General features: G+C 44.2%; 1 protein-coding gene across 1 annotated transcript; it reads right to left on the bottom strand.

Annotated features, from left to right (window-relative positions):
• Positions 1-7,801: 7,801 nt before the first annotated feature.
• Positions 7,802-18,253, bottom strand: znf296 (zinc finger protein 296). Its single transcript, XM_023404982.2, has 3 exons — positions 17,991-18,253; positions 15,101-15,460; positions 7,802-11,352 (listed from the first exon to the last, which is right to left on the bottom strand). Exons 1-3 carry the CDS (start codon positions 18,040-18,042, stop codon positions 9,563-9,565), a joined length of 2,202 nt encoding a protein of 733 aa, XP_023260750.1. The 5' UTR covers positions 18,043-18,253; the 3' UTR covers positions 7,802-9,562.
• Between the last annotated feature and the right edge of the window lie 261 nt (positions 18,254-18,514).

Genomic DNA, 18,514 nt, shown 5'->3' with positions numbered 1-18,514 from the left:
GTTTTACAAGTATGAAATGTGTTTAAGTTTATGTGTGCGTAGAGCTACAGCAGGTGGTCACTGCGTCTGTGTTTGAGAAGAGACGCAAAAGCAACCAACACTTAAATTAATTACATTAATTTATCGAGCATATTAAAGAGATATTTATCTAATACAGTTTAATACAACACTCGATCAGACGAGTTCTCAGTCAGTTCTGTGAAAGCGCCGCTAGGTGGCAGTCTACTCCACCTAAAGGCACCTCACCAGAAATCACCAAATCTACTGTACGCAGGCGGGTTTATCGTAAATTATGGTGCATTATTATGATAAATAAGGCTGTGAAGAGAGAAAGCCATCTTAAAAGCATCTTGAGTCAGTTCCAGGTCTGTTCTACACAGAGTAGAGTGACTCACACTGTAAAATGTCCCTGCTTTATACAAGATGTAGACAACAAGCACATCACAGCAAATCACTTTAATTCTGAGGTAACCAAGTTACAATTACCATTAGGCTATAGGAAGTTCACTGCGGTTCTCAGTATAATTTGGCAGCTATAGAAGAGGCTTTACATATTTTGGTTGCCAGGTTACGAAATGTTTTTCCTCCTCCAGCAGGACACTTGCTTTGTCTGTCTTTTTTAGCCCTTTATTTCGTCATTATACTGTTCCAGTGGAAAAGGACCAAAATGTCTTAACAACATTAAAAACAGACATGGCGGATTATTGTGGGAAAACCCCATTTATTAATAACATTTACAACTGGAGAACTGATAGCTTGTTGGATAGTAAGAGTTGTTAGACGCTGTCAGAGAAATTTTACAACCTGCCAACTCAAAAGTTGTTTTTTATTTGCAGAATTCTGCTGTATTCCCTTATAAACAGTTCTTGGAAGGTGTGCTTTGTAGACAGGACTGAAATTAATTTATTAACAATTTATTAACAATTAAGGAATTGATTGATGGCTCTAAAAGCACATTTATTAATAACTCATTAATATTTATAACCGCTGTGTTGAAGGCTTATATTGTCTGTTAATTACTAACAGTCATAGAAATTTGACAACCTGGCAACCCGAACATTGTTCTGATGAAAGGCTTATAATTTTGCAATAAAGCATTAGTAAACAATTTATTAATAATTATAAAAGTCATCAGTTATTATACGGGCATTAGAAAGGCTTCCTCATCAGAAAGTGACACCCTCAGTTTTTAATATCTTCCATTAATAAGTACGTTATTAAGAAAGTTTTTTTGTTTTTTATACTGGACGGTGCAGTTTCACCCACACTGATCAATCTTAACAGTTCTCTGAAGATGTGCTTTGGCAAACCACTTGTGAACTCTGGTCGGAACTCGGGACATCCAATTATACCCCCACCCCCGCCCTCTTGTGTCGTGTCATTCATTAAGTTTAGGTGGATATCCATCTCCAATAAACTGTTGTCCTGCGGTGCTCACTCCAGACCTCTCCAGGCGTCTCCAGCCGTCCCTCCATTACACGCCTGATTACACTGAAAACGTGAGACTGACCGGGACTAAACAAACAAGAAGAATAGCGACACAGATCCGCCTAATGGTCACCATTTAACTCCATTCATAGGCTCTCCATTATGTCCGTATGGTCTTTGAGGACGGGATTATAAGAAGCCTCAGTGACAAAGGTCAGAGGGCCGAGCAGACACTCCCACACCTCCATGACCTACTCTGATCCCACGACCCCGGCACCAGCAGACCCCCGGCCCCCCTCACTCTCCCCGCTGGTTAACCGGCTTTGTCCCGGCCCGTTTTCTGCTGCATCACTCACACACATCACCGGAGTGAAAGGGTTAAGATTTCTCACACAGAGCCTACGAGCGGTTTATAAAATATGATAAATTGTTACAGATGAAACCACCAAACAGTAAGATTTATTATATTATTATCATTATATCAGTATTCTTACTGCTATTTACAAATAAAAACTATTAAGAAATACTTAATAGTTTGGATGATATATTTGGAAATTATCCTTGTAAAAATGTATCTGCAGTTACATATACAGTATATTTAGTTTGTGTTTCTTTAGATGGTATTGACTATGTGCAAAGCTCTCAGCTGCCTTGGTGTCTGAAGCCAAGTTTATGTATGTGCGTTCTCTGTAAAAGTCCACTGAGACACCATATGTCCAAGCCTAATCTAGGTAACAATTCTAGGACTAATCATACTAATGTGATGCTGCGTGCAAGTAAATTAAAAGACAAGTAAACTAAACTGTTAAAGAGTTATATAACCCAGGTGACAGTGGATATTTGTTCCATGCAGAGGCTCTGGTTGAGGCAGTTAGAGGCTGCAATTCACCTTCCCTCAGGCCTGCAGGAAACAAACATGAAAGCTATTTCACCTGTCACAGGACTGAACTCCACCTTTTAACCTTACTATGCATGCTATCCAGACAGCACCTCTGACCTCTGAGCGAGCATTGTGTGTGTGTGTGTGTGTGTGCGTGTGTGTGTGCGTGTGTGTGTGCGTGTGTGTGTGTAGGGAAGGGAGTGGACAGTGAGGGGTGTATGGTCAAATCCAGTTTTTCTGGCATTTTTGGATGGATGTTTCTGGGCTGGAAAAGAAACAAAACTGACTGACCTAAATATAAGTTTGTGCGTGTGTGTGTGTGTGCGTGCGTGTGCATGTGTGTAATTACCTGAGCAACTGAATAACTGTGAGTGTGTTTGTATCAGGTTCACAAGGAGGGTCACCAGGTGCAGCAAGAACAGAGAAGTGTGTGTGTGTGTGTGTGTGTGTGTGTGTGTGTGTGTGTGCGTGTGCGTGTGTGTGTGTGTTTATGGAAGACAAAGAGTAACAGACGTTTGAGGAACAGTTTGTCAGAGTGTTTGAGTGGGCAGGTGTTTGATTGCCTCATCTTTTCCACCTTCTTCACATTGTGATTTGTTTGCATTTCAGTTCACCCTTAAAGCGCTCCACATGAATAGTACACTGTAAGTCTAAAGAGTCATTCTAGTAACAACAAAGAGAAACATTTTGCCAATAATAAACTCAAGATTTTTTTCAGAAGCCTTATGCAATGAATGAATGAATGAATGAATGAATGAATGAATGAATGCACAACCAGCTCAGTTCACTAAACACCTGATCTCAATGTTCCAGTATGTGTTGATGTGGCGTCAAACAGCTCCAGCTTAAATGTCAAAATGTGCAAGAAAAGAGCAAGAAAAAATGTTTCATCATGAAAGAGCAAGAGCTGAGAATGGAGTCATGACTAAGTCTGCATCATCACAGGCTTGTTAAATTACAGCATATCGTATTTTACTACACTGTATCATATCATCATATCATATATCATATCAATCATATATCATATCACATCATCTTGTGTTGTATTAGATCACGTATCATATCATATCTAATGAATGCTATATTACCATATCATACTGTTACATATTTTTACCTAGGCTACTGTATCACACTGTATCATATGGTATTGTTATACATTGTATTGTATTGTATCATGTTGTGTTGTAAAATATTGTATTGTATTACATTGTGTACCATATAGTATTGTATCCTATTGCAACATATTGTATCATATTGTATTGTAATGTAAAAAATCATATTACATTGTATCATATTGCATCATATATCATATTGTATCTTAATGTGTTGTATCTAATGTATTGTTCCGCATCACATCGTGTCATATGATATCCACTTCCAGGTGAAAAATTTAACTGCAGTTTTGTGGATTTTTATGTTCACTTGCAGAATTACAGCTACCCATATTGTATATATTGACATTGGACATGTACAAGTACATGAGTGTTGACAATGTGTACTGTATATTCCACTACCGGTACTTGCATATAATATTTTATCTAAACTAAAAGGTTGAACTAGTCTCTGATTTGGAAAAAAGTATTGTGGCTATTGTAGACAAGCAGGTAGAGGCATTGATTTTTGTGTGGTTGATTTCACTCAACTGTCAAAAAATTGTGTAAGATAACAGCAGTGCAGCTGTATAATGAACGTCATGTTATTACCATTAAAAAAAAAAAAATCACAGAGCAGTTAATATCATATTGACACATTTCCTGATTCTATTTGGCATAATTAAAGTTGAAAACATCAATTAGATGCATTTCTTACCATTTTCACCTGACAATTGTTTTGTCCACATACATATTTTCCTATCATAGTGGTTATAATTCACAACAAAGTTATTTATTTGGTCAAAATCTTGCAGTATTTGCAGACTTCAGACAGTAATATGATATCATACTGTAAAAATTAATTGTAGAAGCAGTCTACATCCGTACCTGTTGTCATTGGGTATTTGTGCATGTTTTTCTGTGTCAGCCACACCCTGCTTCTGCAATCTTTGAAAAAACAACCTTAGCAGATCTCTGGGATGAAAGTGAGCCAGTTGACTTTCACTCAGGGAAGATCCTTATTTAGGTTAGTTTTGAAATTTATTTTCACCATCATTATCTGGCAACAATTTCTGCCTGTTTGATGTAACACTGTCCTGCTGTGAAAAAAGAGAAATCAGTGAACTTCCTCCTCTTTTGTTTTTAAATCAACCTGCCTCCATTTTCACCAGTGTTACCTGGTACTCAGACCAAATTGAACTGACACTCCTCCCTCAGAGCTCGTCCTCAGTGATCAGTGACATTATATAACCCCCTATAAGAATGAACCCTCCTTGCCTTTCCCTCCTCTCATTATCTGAAGGTGTTGAATGGCAAAAAGAGAGGCACTCGATTGACGGATGGTTGCCCGGGACCGTGTAGCCTCTCACCCCTTCCTCCCACACTCTCACTGTTAGAGGTTAGGAGGGTGAGGGGAGGGGAGGGGGGGAGAGGTGCAGCGGGTGTAATTCCAGGGTTCAAGTTTCACTGTGCGGTCGTTGCGGGAGGAGGGATGGGTGAGAGAAGGTGGGGATTGTGGGAACTGTGCGAGGATAAAGAGCAGAGAGGGAATCCTGCGGTTTGTCTGATCGCTCCCGAATGCATCTTTCTTTTTCTTGTTATCTCTGTCTCAGTCGGCACTGCTGATGATTTAATCCACCACCTCAACTATTCAGAGGAGGACGAGGACAACAGGACAGGGACTGCAGAGATGATTGGAGGCTTCACACAGTATAACATGAGAAATGTAATTAAATACTCCCAGTTAATTGGCTTTCTACATGATAAAGCACAATCTTCTCATACATAAGTGAGAGCCTCTCATGGCCACAGGCCTGCCCTGTAGGAAAGCAAACACACAGCTGATAAATTCCCTTTGTTGTGAGCATTTTCAGAGCTAATCATCTTAAGTTTAATCTGAATTTGTGATTGTGCTGCTACTGCCAGAAAGCTGCACTTCATGTCTATAAAGTCCACGAGGCCAAGCTGTCAGATGGCTCTGTCTGCACTTCAGTTTTAGGTTTGAAATGGATGCAGGTGAATAGTACTGCTGGATCTCTTGACAGCTTTTAACACTCTATTATGATTGTTGCTGGAGTGCCTCTCCTTTTACCTCTCTAATTGGAGATTCTCAGTTGTTGTTGATAACTGCACATCCTCAGTGTAAACTACATTTTGTGGTGTTCCCCAAGGTTCTGTCCTGGGTCCCTCTCTGTTTGCCTTGCATATGTTTTCCCTGTGGCAGTTATTTATTCTAAAGGTACCCTCTTATGCAGGTGATAGTCACTTACTCTTCTTCATGTTCTTTTCATAGTTTATCATCTCTTATGTTCAGTTTTCTAAGTTTAATGATTGTTGAAATGTTAGTTTTTTTTGGTTTTTTTTCCAGTATGAAAGACAATGAACTTCTCTCTTTATATAAATAAAAGTTGAAGGAATTAATTGTGACTGGTTGGGGCACATTTTATGAACACAGTGTTTTGGATGAAAAGTATTAATTTTGTAAGGATTATATGTTTGTGGTCTGATATTGTTGCTGGATGTAGCTACCATTGAGGACAATGAGGTCATTACCTCGATGTGAATTTGGGGGTTTTCGTAACCTTTAGGGAGTTTACATTTTTGTCTTTCTTTGCATTCTCTGTGGATATTTCATTTCAGATTCAGTATTTAGCCACTAAAAGTGAGGAGATTAGTCATCATTTGGGGAAATAAAAATCATGGACAGTATATTTAATAAGTTTACTGAAAATAAACATAAATGCCAAAAATCTAACATCAGTATTTCTAACATCCTGGCTACAGCCCTGGGGATGTGGACAAGTAGACAGGTGCATTCAGTGTTCTCTCATTTAACTCACAAACAGTCCAGTAAGAAACATGAACAGTATCACTTAACAGTAATAAAGCCAAAAGCTCAACAAATAAACTGTGTCACAGTGTTACAATAACCAAAATCCCAGATGCTTTCTCCTTACATCAATATACCTTTTTGTTATAAAGGTAAAGAGTGTTAAGCAAAAGTTGTCCAAGTGTTTGTAGCATATTAAATCTCCTGTGACAGTGTTGGTTGTGTGTGTGTGTTCGTTTTTGTTTGGCGACTTCTCCCAACTCTCCCACCAACAAAAGCTTTCTCCGTGGAGCTGAGACACAACTATTAGATCTCAAAGTCCACATCACTACCGCGAAGGGGCACACCACTGGTCAGAAAAACACACACGCTCAAACACACACAACGTTGGCCTCACCCTCCTACTAACAGACACCATGAACCCTTCATGTTGTGATTGGCTGATTTGGGTGCTGACACCGGCCTGTGCAGGGTTTGTGACCAGCTCAGAGAGGTGTGGACTGCAGGAAGACAAAGGGCACTCGGGGACAAGGAAAAGATATCCACTTGCTGCAGGGGCTACTGTGCTGTGTTCTGCTGTGTATCACCTTACCTTACATAATTGGGTCCATACGAGCACCAAATGGCGCTGGCTGTGGCGCCCAACAGACAAGCAGGGCAGGGTTTACCAGAGGGAGAGACGGAGGATGTTACCTGTCACCTGTACTGTCCTCCCTCCTTGTTTTTTTCTGTCTCTGTGGAGAGAAACGGACAAATTGACTCATCTGGGTGCGAGGGGCTTCTGTCTTCACTTCCTCCTTTTTCTCTATAACACAATGGTAATTGGTAGGAGTGGGCGTGTGTGCATCTGGTGCAATAAACCAAGCCTCCACCATCCAACCCCACTCCTCCTCTTCATCTACCCAGCCCCCACCCTGTTGAAAGCTCATTAAAAGACCTGCTGTTAATGAGCTAGAGGGATCATAGAACTTCATCTTCATTAGGGGGTGGGGGGTGGGGGGGTTAAGGCCAGAGATGCTGGTGCTGAGGTTTTTATGCCCTTAAAATGGAGTCAGCAATTATCCCAACCCCTTGACACTCCCCACCCACCTTACTCTGCCTCCTAACATGCCCACAAACAATAACCAAACTGCTGCCCCCCCATCAATTTTGTATCCTGAGAAATCCTTGTCATCTGTGTCCCATCACAGCTCGCTGCACCCATCCCACAACCTGCTGGATGACTGACACCAACTAAAATATATCTGCATACACACACACCCACACACACATATACTGGAATTACATTACCATGTTTCTAGACAAAGCCAGTAACATCCCAAGGATGTAAACAAGGAGTGAGGGTCCCTAATCCAAACACTCAAATTAAAAATTAATAACTCAGCGCTGACTGTGGTCCTCAGAGGAACGACCCACACTGACTGAGACAACATCCTGGTGAGAAAAGACACTTAAAAATAGTTTCAAAAGCTTTGTTGTGGGTCCCAGAATAAGAAAGAAAAAAAAAGCAAACACTAGCAGAAAAAGACCCGAGTGGGAGACCAAAAAAAAACCACCCTACAATGCAAAATATTTCACCTCAATTCTTTAATGAGGCTCCTCATGACATGGTACAAAATGGTGTCAAGTTTACAAAGAGAGCAGAGTGGTATAGCTTCACAACAGCCAGTGTTCAGCGTAAAGGAAACGATGCTAGGAAAAGTGGAGGGTGTGTAACAGTGACAGGCAGATAATATTATCAATAATAACAATAATAAGTATAGCAACAGCAAGTGTGTCAATCTATGTACAAAATATTATCCCTGAACAGTTACACTGCACGCGTTCGTAATCATTCATCACACCACTCACATAAGAATTTGTTTTCCCTGACATGAATGCAAGTAGAAATCAGACACGGCAACACAAAGCCATCACAGTAGTTTTGAAAAAGGTGGTAAGACTCTACTTGAAGACTCTGTCCTGTTATATTTGTAAATGAACAGATCTCCTCAGGCTGAACTTGTGTTTAAATCCTCATCATTGACACACAATGACCCGTCAGAAGCTCGACACGGCGATAACGACCAGCCGAGTCATGCTTTGGACACAAGATCACAGGACAGAGTTTTCAAGTAGAGGGCTTTTTTTTGTCTTATGTACACACAAAAACATTCACACAACTCACTCACCCAAGTGCTCGCACAAAACTCCACCAATCAACTCTCTACTACTGCACCTTTCAACCCTGTAGTTCAGCAGTGAAAGACTTTTTCAGTTACACAATCACCAACATGCAGCATTCATAAATTAGGAATAACTCAAACACAGGCAACAACAAAAAACAAAAACAAAAAAAGAGGCTGCAAAACATGCACAAGCTTCAAGCAGTCCGGCACTTTACAGATGTAAACAACGAAAGAGAGGAATTACCGTCACAATACTAAATACACTTAGAGAAAAATAATACACACCCGTTTCACATGTAGGTAAAATTGCATGTTTTTTTATGCATAGAAACTAACCATCGAAAAAAAAAAACATCAGTAGATGAGACTTTAAAGTCTCCTTGTTCACATTTATAAAATTAGAAAACAAATAAGTGAAAATCATCCGTACATACTGTCACAAAGAGCACAACCTTGCTAGGCCCCGAGAGCCCTGTAAACATTATGTTAAATGACAAGTGTTGTGACAACCAAGCGCCTTTAAAAAGAAGAGTCTGAGAAACTGCAGGCAGACAGTGTTTGGATTCATTTCACCCCTGCGTCTGTTCAACACATCTTTAGTCTTTAAAAGGTCTTCTCAAAGAAAACAGCTAGGTAGCACAGTATCACCTCTCTCCATCTGCTGATGCTGGAAAATATATTAACATTGTTCTATTGCTAGGCTTTTTTTATTCAATATAATCCGTTCTCTGTATTATCTGACAGTTAATATCCGTCTCCACCTGTCCAGTGGGTCACCAGAGAGATAAATCACTCGTCTTTTGCATCCTGCACTGCAACATGGTGATCAGTTTCCTGTGTCGGTGTGGACTGTGGCAGTGCACTTCCTGTTCAAGAGCTCTGGTAATCTCCCTGTTGAATGTCATGGCCTTGTTTTGCTCTGTGGTCTAAAGAGCTGTAGGCACCTAGTTTCAGCCAACAGCTTTGCATACAGTTGTGAACAACTGTTCTGTGGGCCTCAGTGCTTCCTGCTGATTTTCTACAACTCTGTAGCTTCTTCTTCTTCTCTAGATTCCAGTTTAACTTGACTGTCAGTTCAAGGATGGGGTGAGTTCTTTTTATTTGAAGGGCAACTTGAATCCTATACAGTGCTATTCGAATGTCAATTGGTGGGTGAGAGCGGCTCTCATGGTGCAGAAGTCAAAGCTGGGCTCACTTCTGCACTGCTCTCCGGTGGGAGGTCGCCCACTATGGCTGGACTCCCTCTGCTCTCCACATATTCTGCATGGCTCTGGCTCTCCTCCGCCTCCATGCTTTTCGCCACATTACTCTCCATTTTGCTCTCCATTTCCATCTGATCCAAACTGGCTTCATACTCCTCCATCTTCACCACCACCGCTTCTTCTTCAGCTTTTCTAGCAGCTAAAGTGTCTGCGGCGCTGGCCTGTGCGTACGCTCCTACGCTGGCGTGGCTCAGGCCGTGAACCTTCTTCAGGTGTTTCTCCAGGGTGGCGTAGACGGTGAAGGGCACCGTGCACAGCTGACACAAAAAGGAAGCCTTAGCTCCCTGTGCACCGTGGGTCTTCATATGGCGTGTTAACTTTGAACTCTGAGCGCAGGCGTAGTTGCAGAGGCCACAGCGGTAGGGCCGCTCACCTGTGTGGCTGCGGCGGTGCACAGTCAGGTTACTGCTATTTCTGAACTGTTTACCACAGTACTCGCAGGCCTCGTCTTTCTTCTTCTTCCCAGCTGAACCAGCAGTAGCGTTGTTGCTGTTTCCTCCACTGCTGACGCCTCCTGCTACACTCCTCCGCTCGTTCTCCCTCTGCCACTCCTGCACAGCCTCGCTCACTTTGACTGAGCTCCACTCTTTCTCCCTCTCAATGATCTCTCCTCTCTCGTTCTCCCACTCTCCAACTCCTCGCACTCTCTCGCCCATCTCCGGACGTTTGGGTGTGCAGTTGCCACTAGCGATGCCGCTCTCGCCGCTGCCCCCTGTCTCTCCGCTCTCCAGTGAGCCTTCAGATGGGCTGGCGCAAGGTGAGGTGTGCTGGGGCTCCCCCTGTCCCTCTGCCTCCTCCTCACCTCCTTCTCCCCCCTCTCTCTGGCGCTGGTACAGCCTCAACAACTCCCTGTCTGGCGGTCTAACCTGTGATGTCAGCAGCATCAGGCCTGCAGCTATGGAGGGGTGTTTGGGGAGGGTCAGTTCCAGCTCGGAGGGACCCTGAACCCTCACGTCTGCACCAACCATTCCCTTTCCCATGTTTCCAACTGCCTGCATTTGAAACCTCCCTCTCATCCTCTGCCTCCCTACATCCTCCTCCATCACAACCATCTCCACCGGCTCATATCCACTTCCTCCACCTCCAGCCTCCCTGTGATGACTCCTTATGTGACGGGCCAGCTGGCCGCTCTGGGCGAAGGCCTGCCCGCAAACTCCACAGTGATAGGGCCTCTCGCAAGCATGAGTCCGGCGGTGGGCGGACAGGGCGCGCTGGGAGTGAAAGTTCTGGTCACACAGCTCACAGTGGTAGTCAGCCTGGAGGGTGCCAGTCTGAGGAAAGGGAGAAGCTGCAGGCGGAGAGGAGGACGGAGACAGCACCAGGCCGCCGGCGGAGCTGCTGGTGGTGTTGTTATTCCCCTCGGCGAGCTCCCTGAGACGCACTGAGAAGTTCATAGCCTGCGTGTTACTGGAGGAGGAGGTGGAGGCAGTGTGTGTCTGACGGGAGCGACTGAGGCGCAAGCCGGAGGGTTGAAAGGCCGAGGCAAGAGCCTGGCCCAGGTGGCGTGGGTCCAGAGTGGCTGCCACGGGTTTGTGCTCTTTAAGACCTCCTCCTCTCACGTCTGCATCATCCTCCACGTCCTCTTGGTAGATGCTGAAGGAGTGTGTGTGCTGAGCGTGCTGTAAGAGCACCCATGCAGATGCAAACACGCCTTCACACTGCTGGCAGGTGAAATAGGACGGCTCCTCTGGCACTGGAAGACAAAGACAGAGTGAAGTTAGCGATTTTGATCAATAGATGTTTGTAAAGAATATAGTAGACGGTATAAAAATGTCATGCTCTCTAAGTCAAGCCAGTAAAATAATGGAGATTAAACCAACAGTAACTGATCTTTTGGCCACTCATGGGCAGGAGAAAAGGCCTGAACACAAAATATGCACTTCCTTTTTCAACATTCAGCAGATGGAAAGTGACACTAATATTTATTCGATGTTGCGTTTGTGTCCCCCAAATGATCAGATGATGGTCCAATATCCACCCTCCCTTTAGATCAGATTTTGGTCTCCACCAGCTGCTAAAGGCTCCACTATGTTCAGCCTCCAGGCACATCCGAAAACAATGCAAAGAGAGGTGAGAGTAAAGTTGCAGGTTGAAAATGAAAACAATGAGTTTAAAGCTCCACAGAGCTGAGGGGAAGTGAAGAATCAAAGGATAACTAACGGCGGTTTCATCACGAGTCACCTTTTTCACATACAAGGAGTCATGTGATCCCTTGTTAGTGGAAAAAATACTGATTATTGCAGCTTTTAAGTGATAAAAGACGAACAGGAACACGAGCATCGGCAGCATAGAAAGCCAAATCTTAAAAGGAGAGTAGCACAGACGGAGTGATATGTATGTAGGATGAAGAAAAGGGCCAGGTGAGGCACAAGACTCAGTACGGAAAGAAGAAAACGGGTGAAAAGTGAAAGGAAAGCCGATGTTATGATGGCTGGACCTAAAGCAGAACAGAAGCAGAAAGGCCGACAGAGAGGCAAGCCATGTCGCAAAGTACATCTGGAGATATTTTTATATGTGGATAGCTTTGTCTCCTTACCGAGCCACTCTCCAATTAAGCTGCAAATTGCTAATTAGCAGAACGTAGAAAACGAACGCTTTATGCAAATCAGGCACTGACTCAGCCTGCTTGACAAATGAGGCCGTTCTGCATAAATCAAAATTGGAGAGAAGATCCCCAAATTGAGGGGGAAAACAGTTCTATTTTTTTTTTTTTTCTTTTTTGGAGAGGTTCAAAGCCGACTCTGGTATAAGCCTCTTTCATGTTTCCTCAAGTCAAATCCTTCTGTATTTTACTGGAGGGGGGAGGAGAGTCAAGATGAAAAAGACAGCAACTGTTTCTTTCTCTTTTTCCCCTCTCCCGCCCTCCCTCTGTCTGGAGCTGTGGTGTTCATGTCCTTTAACCTAGCCTGAGGAGAAGCCCAGGAGAAGTTGAGATACTTCTTTTAAAAAATGAGGGTGAATAGTGAGAGCAGAGGGAAAAAAAAAAGAAAGAAAAAAAGGATAGATAGATAGGTAGGTCAGGGCTCAGGAGATAAAAAGAAAATGAGATAAAAAAGATTATAATGTAGTGCGGGGGGCCAAGAGACACCACGAAAATATGTCACCCCTCTGGATTGTACTTGAGACCCATCCTCCAACCCCGGCTCTCCTCACCCCTCTGCCCCCCCCCCCTGCCCCAAAACCCTCCAAATCTTTCCCTGAGGTGTGGGGAGGTGTGTGTGTGTGTGGGGTGGGGGGGCTTTTGTCTCGGGGTCCTGGAGTGAAACACAATACCCAGCCAGTTTCTCTTTCCTTGCCTCTCTCTCCTCTCACTCCTCGCTTTTTTTTTTTTTTGTAAGGATTCCCATTTGGCCCGGGGTAGCACTTGAATATTAAGCAGAAGCAATAACTACTAATTAAAAATGCAGATTGGCTGGGAGCACTAACGAGCAGCAGGCAGAATCTCTTTTCCCTTGGGAGGCAGGGGGAGGAGAAAAGCGGGGGGGGGGGTATTGAAAGAGGGCAAAGCGAAAGTGTGTTGAAGATGGGTGGAAGAAATGAAGGAGGAGGGGGCACAGGGGAGGGGGGGGTGTTGGAGATGAGGAAAAAAAAACAAACAAGGAGAATAAATAAAAAGGAATGAGACAGATGCACGCGGCTCTTCAGTAATCCATCCCACTCTACCCCCTTTTCACCGCTTCTCTCTTGAATACAGAAAATGGATGGAGGAGTTATCTGTTGTGGGATAACTGCTCTTTCACTTCCAGTCATCTCAGAAGATTCAGATGCGCAGTTTCCCTCCCACTAAACAGCTCGCCACTCAAGCAAAACAAGACTTCCTACCACTCACGAGGCTGCAGGTTGGTCCAATCAAAACTGCTCTTTGCAACTTTAACATGCAACAACTCAAACTTTACATCACAACTCGTAAAAATCGGAGGAGCTAAGAACAGTGAAAGCTGGGTAAAAAAAATAAAAATAAAAAAAAAAATCACAATTTTTATGCAACCTAAATTCTCTAATAAAACTTTAATCCAAACTTATCCACTTCTGCATTATTCACAAGCTGTCATGCTCTTTCCCTCTCGCCTCGTGCACGTGCTAGGTTTGTTGTATAATCCTGCAGACACCAAATTATCAAACTCATGTGTTTCCCCGACTGTAAATGAGAGACAGAGCAAGAAAAAAAAAATTAAAAAGAGACTGAAATAGAAAAACAAGAGAGGTTGTGGACAAACGGAAATGGTGCATGCACCCGTCCCCTGAGCGTTACACAAAGGAAGGAACTGCTAACGTGTGTGTACATGACAGAGTGTTTCAAAATGTGCGAAAGGGCATTGATACCTACTATGAGTGTGTTGCAAGATGCACTGTCCATTTGCAACCATTTACAATACCCCACATTGACTTCACAGACACAGAGTGACCTTCAAATACATCTGACCTTTGCAGGGAAACACAATAACTCTCAAACACTTCATTAGCCACTGGACATGAAATTTTTGAGAAGGGTTTTAATGAGAAGTCATGAATTGCTGATTGAGTTTTGATGGGCTCGACCCCCACAGTGACATATTATATTTGGCCTGAACATCATGGTGTCCACACTCATATTTTCTTGAAATAAGATATTTTCTTAAAAGAAAGAGCAGTGGAAAAAAAGAAAATCTCTGCTGAGGTATGATACAATTTTATGCACAACAAGAGAGGGATGCCTTAAGAGACAGAAAATATGAAAACAAGGGCGAGAGGAGAGAGAGGATGATGCACACGATGAAGAGAAAGCAGGAGGAAGGAAGAGATTCCCAGGAGCTCAGGTGGCTCGGCCCGGGGCAGAACAGTGGGAGATGGCAGAGGACCTGCACATGATGCAACGTCCTCCATTACTGTGTCATGACAGTGAGGAGAGCTCCGCGAACACATCATCCTCATCCTCATCCTCCTACTCCTCCTCCGTCCTCTGACCATTTCATATTGCAGAGCATGACTTCAACCCACAAACCCCTTTTCAAAACACACTAGGTGGACTTCTAAACGCTGACACATGCTGCTGTGCCGGTTCTGAGAGGACGTGGCATCAGTCTCTGTTGTCCAGGGCGTAGTGGATGACAGGGAGGGAGAAACATGTTTACCTGGCCATTCCACCTCAGAGACTGACAGTCAGGGACATGGGAAGGAGCTCTGGAGCTCAGGTGCTCGGTGTGGGGCCCTCGGGGGACCCTCAGTGCACTCTGAACGCTCCTGACGCCTATCCTTTCCACACAATTAGCCTGTGCGTCACTAACTCACGCAGGTCTGCTAATGGCAACGGCTAGCTAATGAGCTGGACTCGGGAGGGAGAGGGAACAGTTGTTAAATGAAGAGGGGGGCGGTTGAAATAAAAAAAATAAAACAAAACAAAAAACAGAGTCACTAATTAGCAACCTGCCCTCTTTTTCTGCCTCTTTTTTCCAAGCACTCACCTGCTTTGCTGGACTCCGCCTTCAGATTCACGTTGGGCTCCTCCCCCCAGACCCTGTCTCTGGCCGCCCCTCTCCTCAGCTCGATGAAGCCAGGTCCCAGCTCGGCGTTTGCAACGCGCTGTTGTGCTCGGTTGGCAGGTGAGGGGGGTGTGGTGCTGGCGTTTGGGGCTTGGCTTCGAGAGCGGCAGCCGCCCTGTTTGTGCTGGATGAAGGCCAGGATGTGGGCGAGGGGGAAGGCCTGGCTGCACTGTCCGCAGGTCAGCAGGTCACGACCCTCATCAGGAGCTCGGAGCTGCGGAGGTGGAGGAGGAGGAAGAGGGTCGTCTGATGAGCCGGTGCCGTCCGCCATTTCATTGACATCTGAGAAACATGACAGGTAGGGGAGGGGAAGAAGTTCAGTTACCAACACAGATAAAATAAAATAAAACAGAGGACCAGGACGGGCCCATCAGTTCACAGACAGATACACAAGTGCAGGTCATTACACAGGAGTTTAGGCACGAATGCCCCTTAATATTGGAAAAGAAATATGCAACAAAATTTATCATTTAAGTAACTTTTCAAGCAAATTTGGCCAAAAAGCATTAGTTACAGCTTCTCAAAAGTGAAGATTATCTTGTTTTCTTAGTCTCCTGTGACAGTAAAATGAAGATCTTTGGGTTCTGGACTGTTGGTCAAACAAAACAAGATATTTAAGGATGACTCCTTGGAGTCTGACAGGCATTTTTCAAACTTTTCTGACATTTTATGGACAAAAAAGGTTCTCTAGTTTATAAAAAAAAAAAAAAAGGATCTCAAGCAGTGTTACATGAGAGTAAAAATCCCTTTTCATTTTCTTCTACTTCTCAAGGAGGTGAGTATCACGTTTACACAAACCTTTAGCTATGTGTCCAAAATAGAAAGAGAGGATCGAAACATCAACATGACAAGAGTATCCTTTACATTAAACACCATTATCTCCCAGACAATGGCCCGAATGCATGGACAATTTGTGAATTATGCTGATCTGCACTCCCTCTGCACTAAGAGTCACAGTTCATTTGGATTTGTGCTCAGGACCATTTTTGACCGTTCTCCTAAAAATCAACAACCCAAAGTTCAACATAAAGTGTCAGTCAGACTTCAGTGGAACAACAAACAGGCGTGGTGATTAAAAGTGCTAGTTTCAGTTGTAAACTATAAAGCAACGATGCCAATCTGCTCAGCCAACACTGACCACTTCCTTTAACCGACCCGAAAACAGATCCACTCGCTCTGACTGAGGCTGCTGGGTGCAGAGAGAGAGAGCTGTCCGTCTCAGCTGAGCACCCCCAATCTGCAGTTATTGTGACAATCACTGTGTCAGATTATTCTAATAAAAGTATAAGATTATGAGTAAGGCTTTCACCTTTCACTCACAATAATATGTTGCCCTGCCAGCCACAGGCAGTGGGAGCGGGTTTCTCAACAGGAAGTAGATTGCAATAAAAAAGAAAAAAAAGTTACTGAAGGTGTTTGAGATAAGAGCAGCCCCTGTGTGTGTGTTTTTTTTTTTCTGCTCACAGACAGCTCATCTGATTCAACATTAACAACCTGACATATCTTTTGTGGTTTGCAGGTTGAGATGCATGCAGTCTGCATACTAGGGGCAAGCTAGGGGCAAGCACTGAGGAGTGTTGTTGAAGCAGAGGACAACACTCAATCCAAACCTCTTTAAGAGCCTGTGTGAACCCTGGATATGTCTTAAGAAAGTCTCCCAGCTCAGGCCAGGTAAGGCTCTTTGGGGAGAAGGAGGAGGAGGAGGAGGAGGAGGGGTCAGTAGACTATTGCTCAACATGGACATGGGCACACCTTGATGCCTGGACTGGATCCACCTGCCCGGGGTAGGACGGCTAGCACACAGGACAGGTACAGACAGTACAGTTTGAAGTCGGATCTCGCCAGTTGTTACTCAAAAATGTCACCTTTCCTGTTTCAGGGCTGTGCTGTTTGTGCAGACTTGCAAGGCGCGGTCACACACACACACACACACACACACACACACACACACACACACACACACACACACACACACACGCGCGCACACATACAGATAGAGACAGGGTTGAGTCAGGGCCTGTGGTCACACCAGACACGCACCACTGGTCTCCAGTAGAGAACTGTAAAAAACAAATGTTGTGTGGTTGTGAGTGTGTGTGTGTGTGTTTTTTTTTAAAGTTTCTCTCTTATTTCCTTATCAAGCATCACATGTTTCACACCGCCGTCTTTGTGTTTGAACAGTCTGAACAGGATCAAATGGGATCTACTTTCATTTGAGAGTTTTACTTAAGTGGCCAAATAATAAAAAGTCTGTGACGGTGTAAAGGATGGGTCCAGTGTCTTGGCTTTAAACACATGATGTGTCCCAAAAAAGAGGAAGAAAAATACCCCAGAAAACTGAGCCAGACACCGACCGAGAAATTTGATCATCGTTACACCTGGAAATATTAATCATCGTGTTCGGACCTGTAGCCTCTGAAAACAGCGTGCCAGTAAACCGGTCCTTCCCCTATGAACACGACTGCAGCCACAGTGCACATCAGGACAAACACAAGAAAATTACAAGCTCTTTTCTAAATATTTGCCAACAAAGAAATGGAATAAAACACATCCATATTGGCCTGAGCGAGGTCAACGTGAACACACAAATACTTTGAAACCTTACGAGAAAAACAGCCATCCGTCATCTACTCAATATAACTGTTAATCTGTGATAATCGCTCAACAGCGCGCATCCAAACCATGAGCGCAAACTGGCGATAAAACAAAACCATTTTCATTTTAGTTTCAGACAACAACAAAACAAAAAACATCACATCCGTCTCCGACAGTGTCAACGTGCCCACAGATCGCTGCTCTTCCCCCGGCTTACCTTGAATCGCACTCAGGTGCTGTGGTCTGCTTCCAAGTTTGCGCCTGGACATCGCGTCGAGCGTCCCGCGTTTGGCACCTTTCTGGGTCTCAAACAGCAAAACGTCCCGAACCCAAATCCGCCCGGCTGCTTCTTCTCTGATAAGTTGGCCGAAACCTGAGCGGCGGGGACAGACTGATAAGACTGGCTGGCCTCTGCCTGGACTCGCACTGAACGGTGAAGGCAGCGTTCAAGTTCACACTTCTTCCCCCGCAGCGAGCGGAGGGCAAAAGGGGGCATGGGCGACTGTAGGCACCGCCCGCTCCGCTCCGCCGACCCTGACCCCGCCCTCTCCGTGTAACACGCGCTGTGTCACTTTTTTTCTCTTTCACACTCTTACTGGTTTCTACCTAGATTGAACTGTCTGTTTCAATCACATCCGATAGTGGAAATCAGCATCAAGTTCCTCCTCAGCAGCTCCGAGGAACTACCGCTGGTTTTCCACAGGTGTCTACGAAACCAAACCGGAACCAGAGGAGCACTCA

This window comes from Seriola lalandi, unplaced genomic scaffold (genome assembly GCF_002814215.2).
Source record: "Seriola lalandi dorsalis isolate HSWRI2012SDOR001 ecotype SW California unplaced genomic scaffold, Sedor1 jcf7180002054259, whole genome shotgun sequence".
NCBI classification, from domain to species: Eukaryota; Metazoa; Chordata; class Actinopteri; order Carangiformes; family Carangidae; genus Seriola; species Seriola lalandi.
The sequence above is the reverse complement of the archived record's forward strand: the minus strand, read 5'-3'. Positions and strand labels throughout refer to the sequence as shown.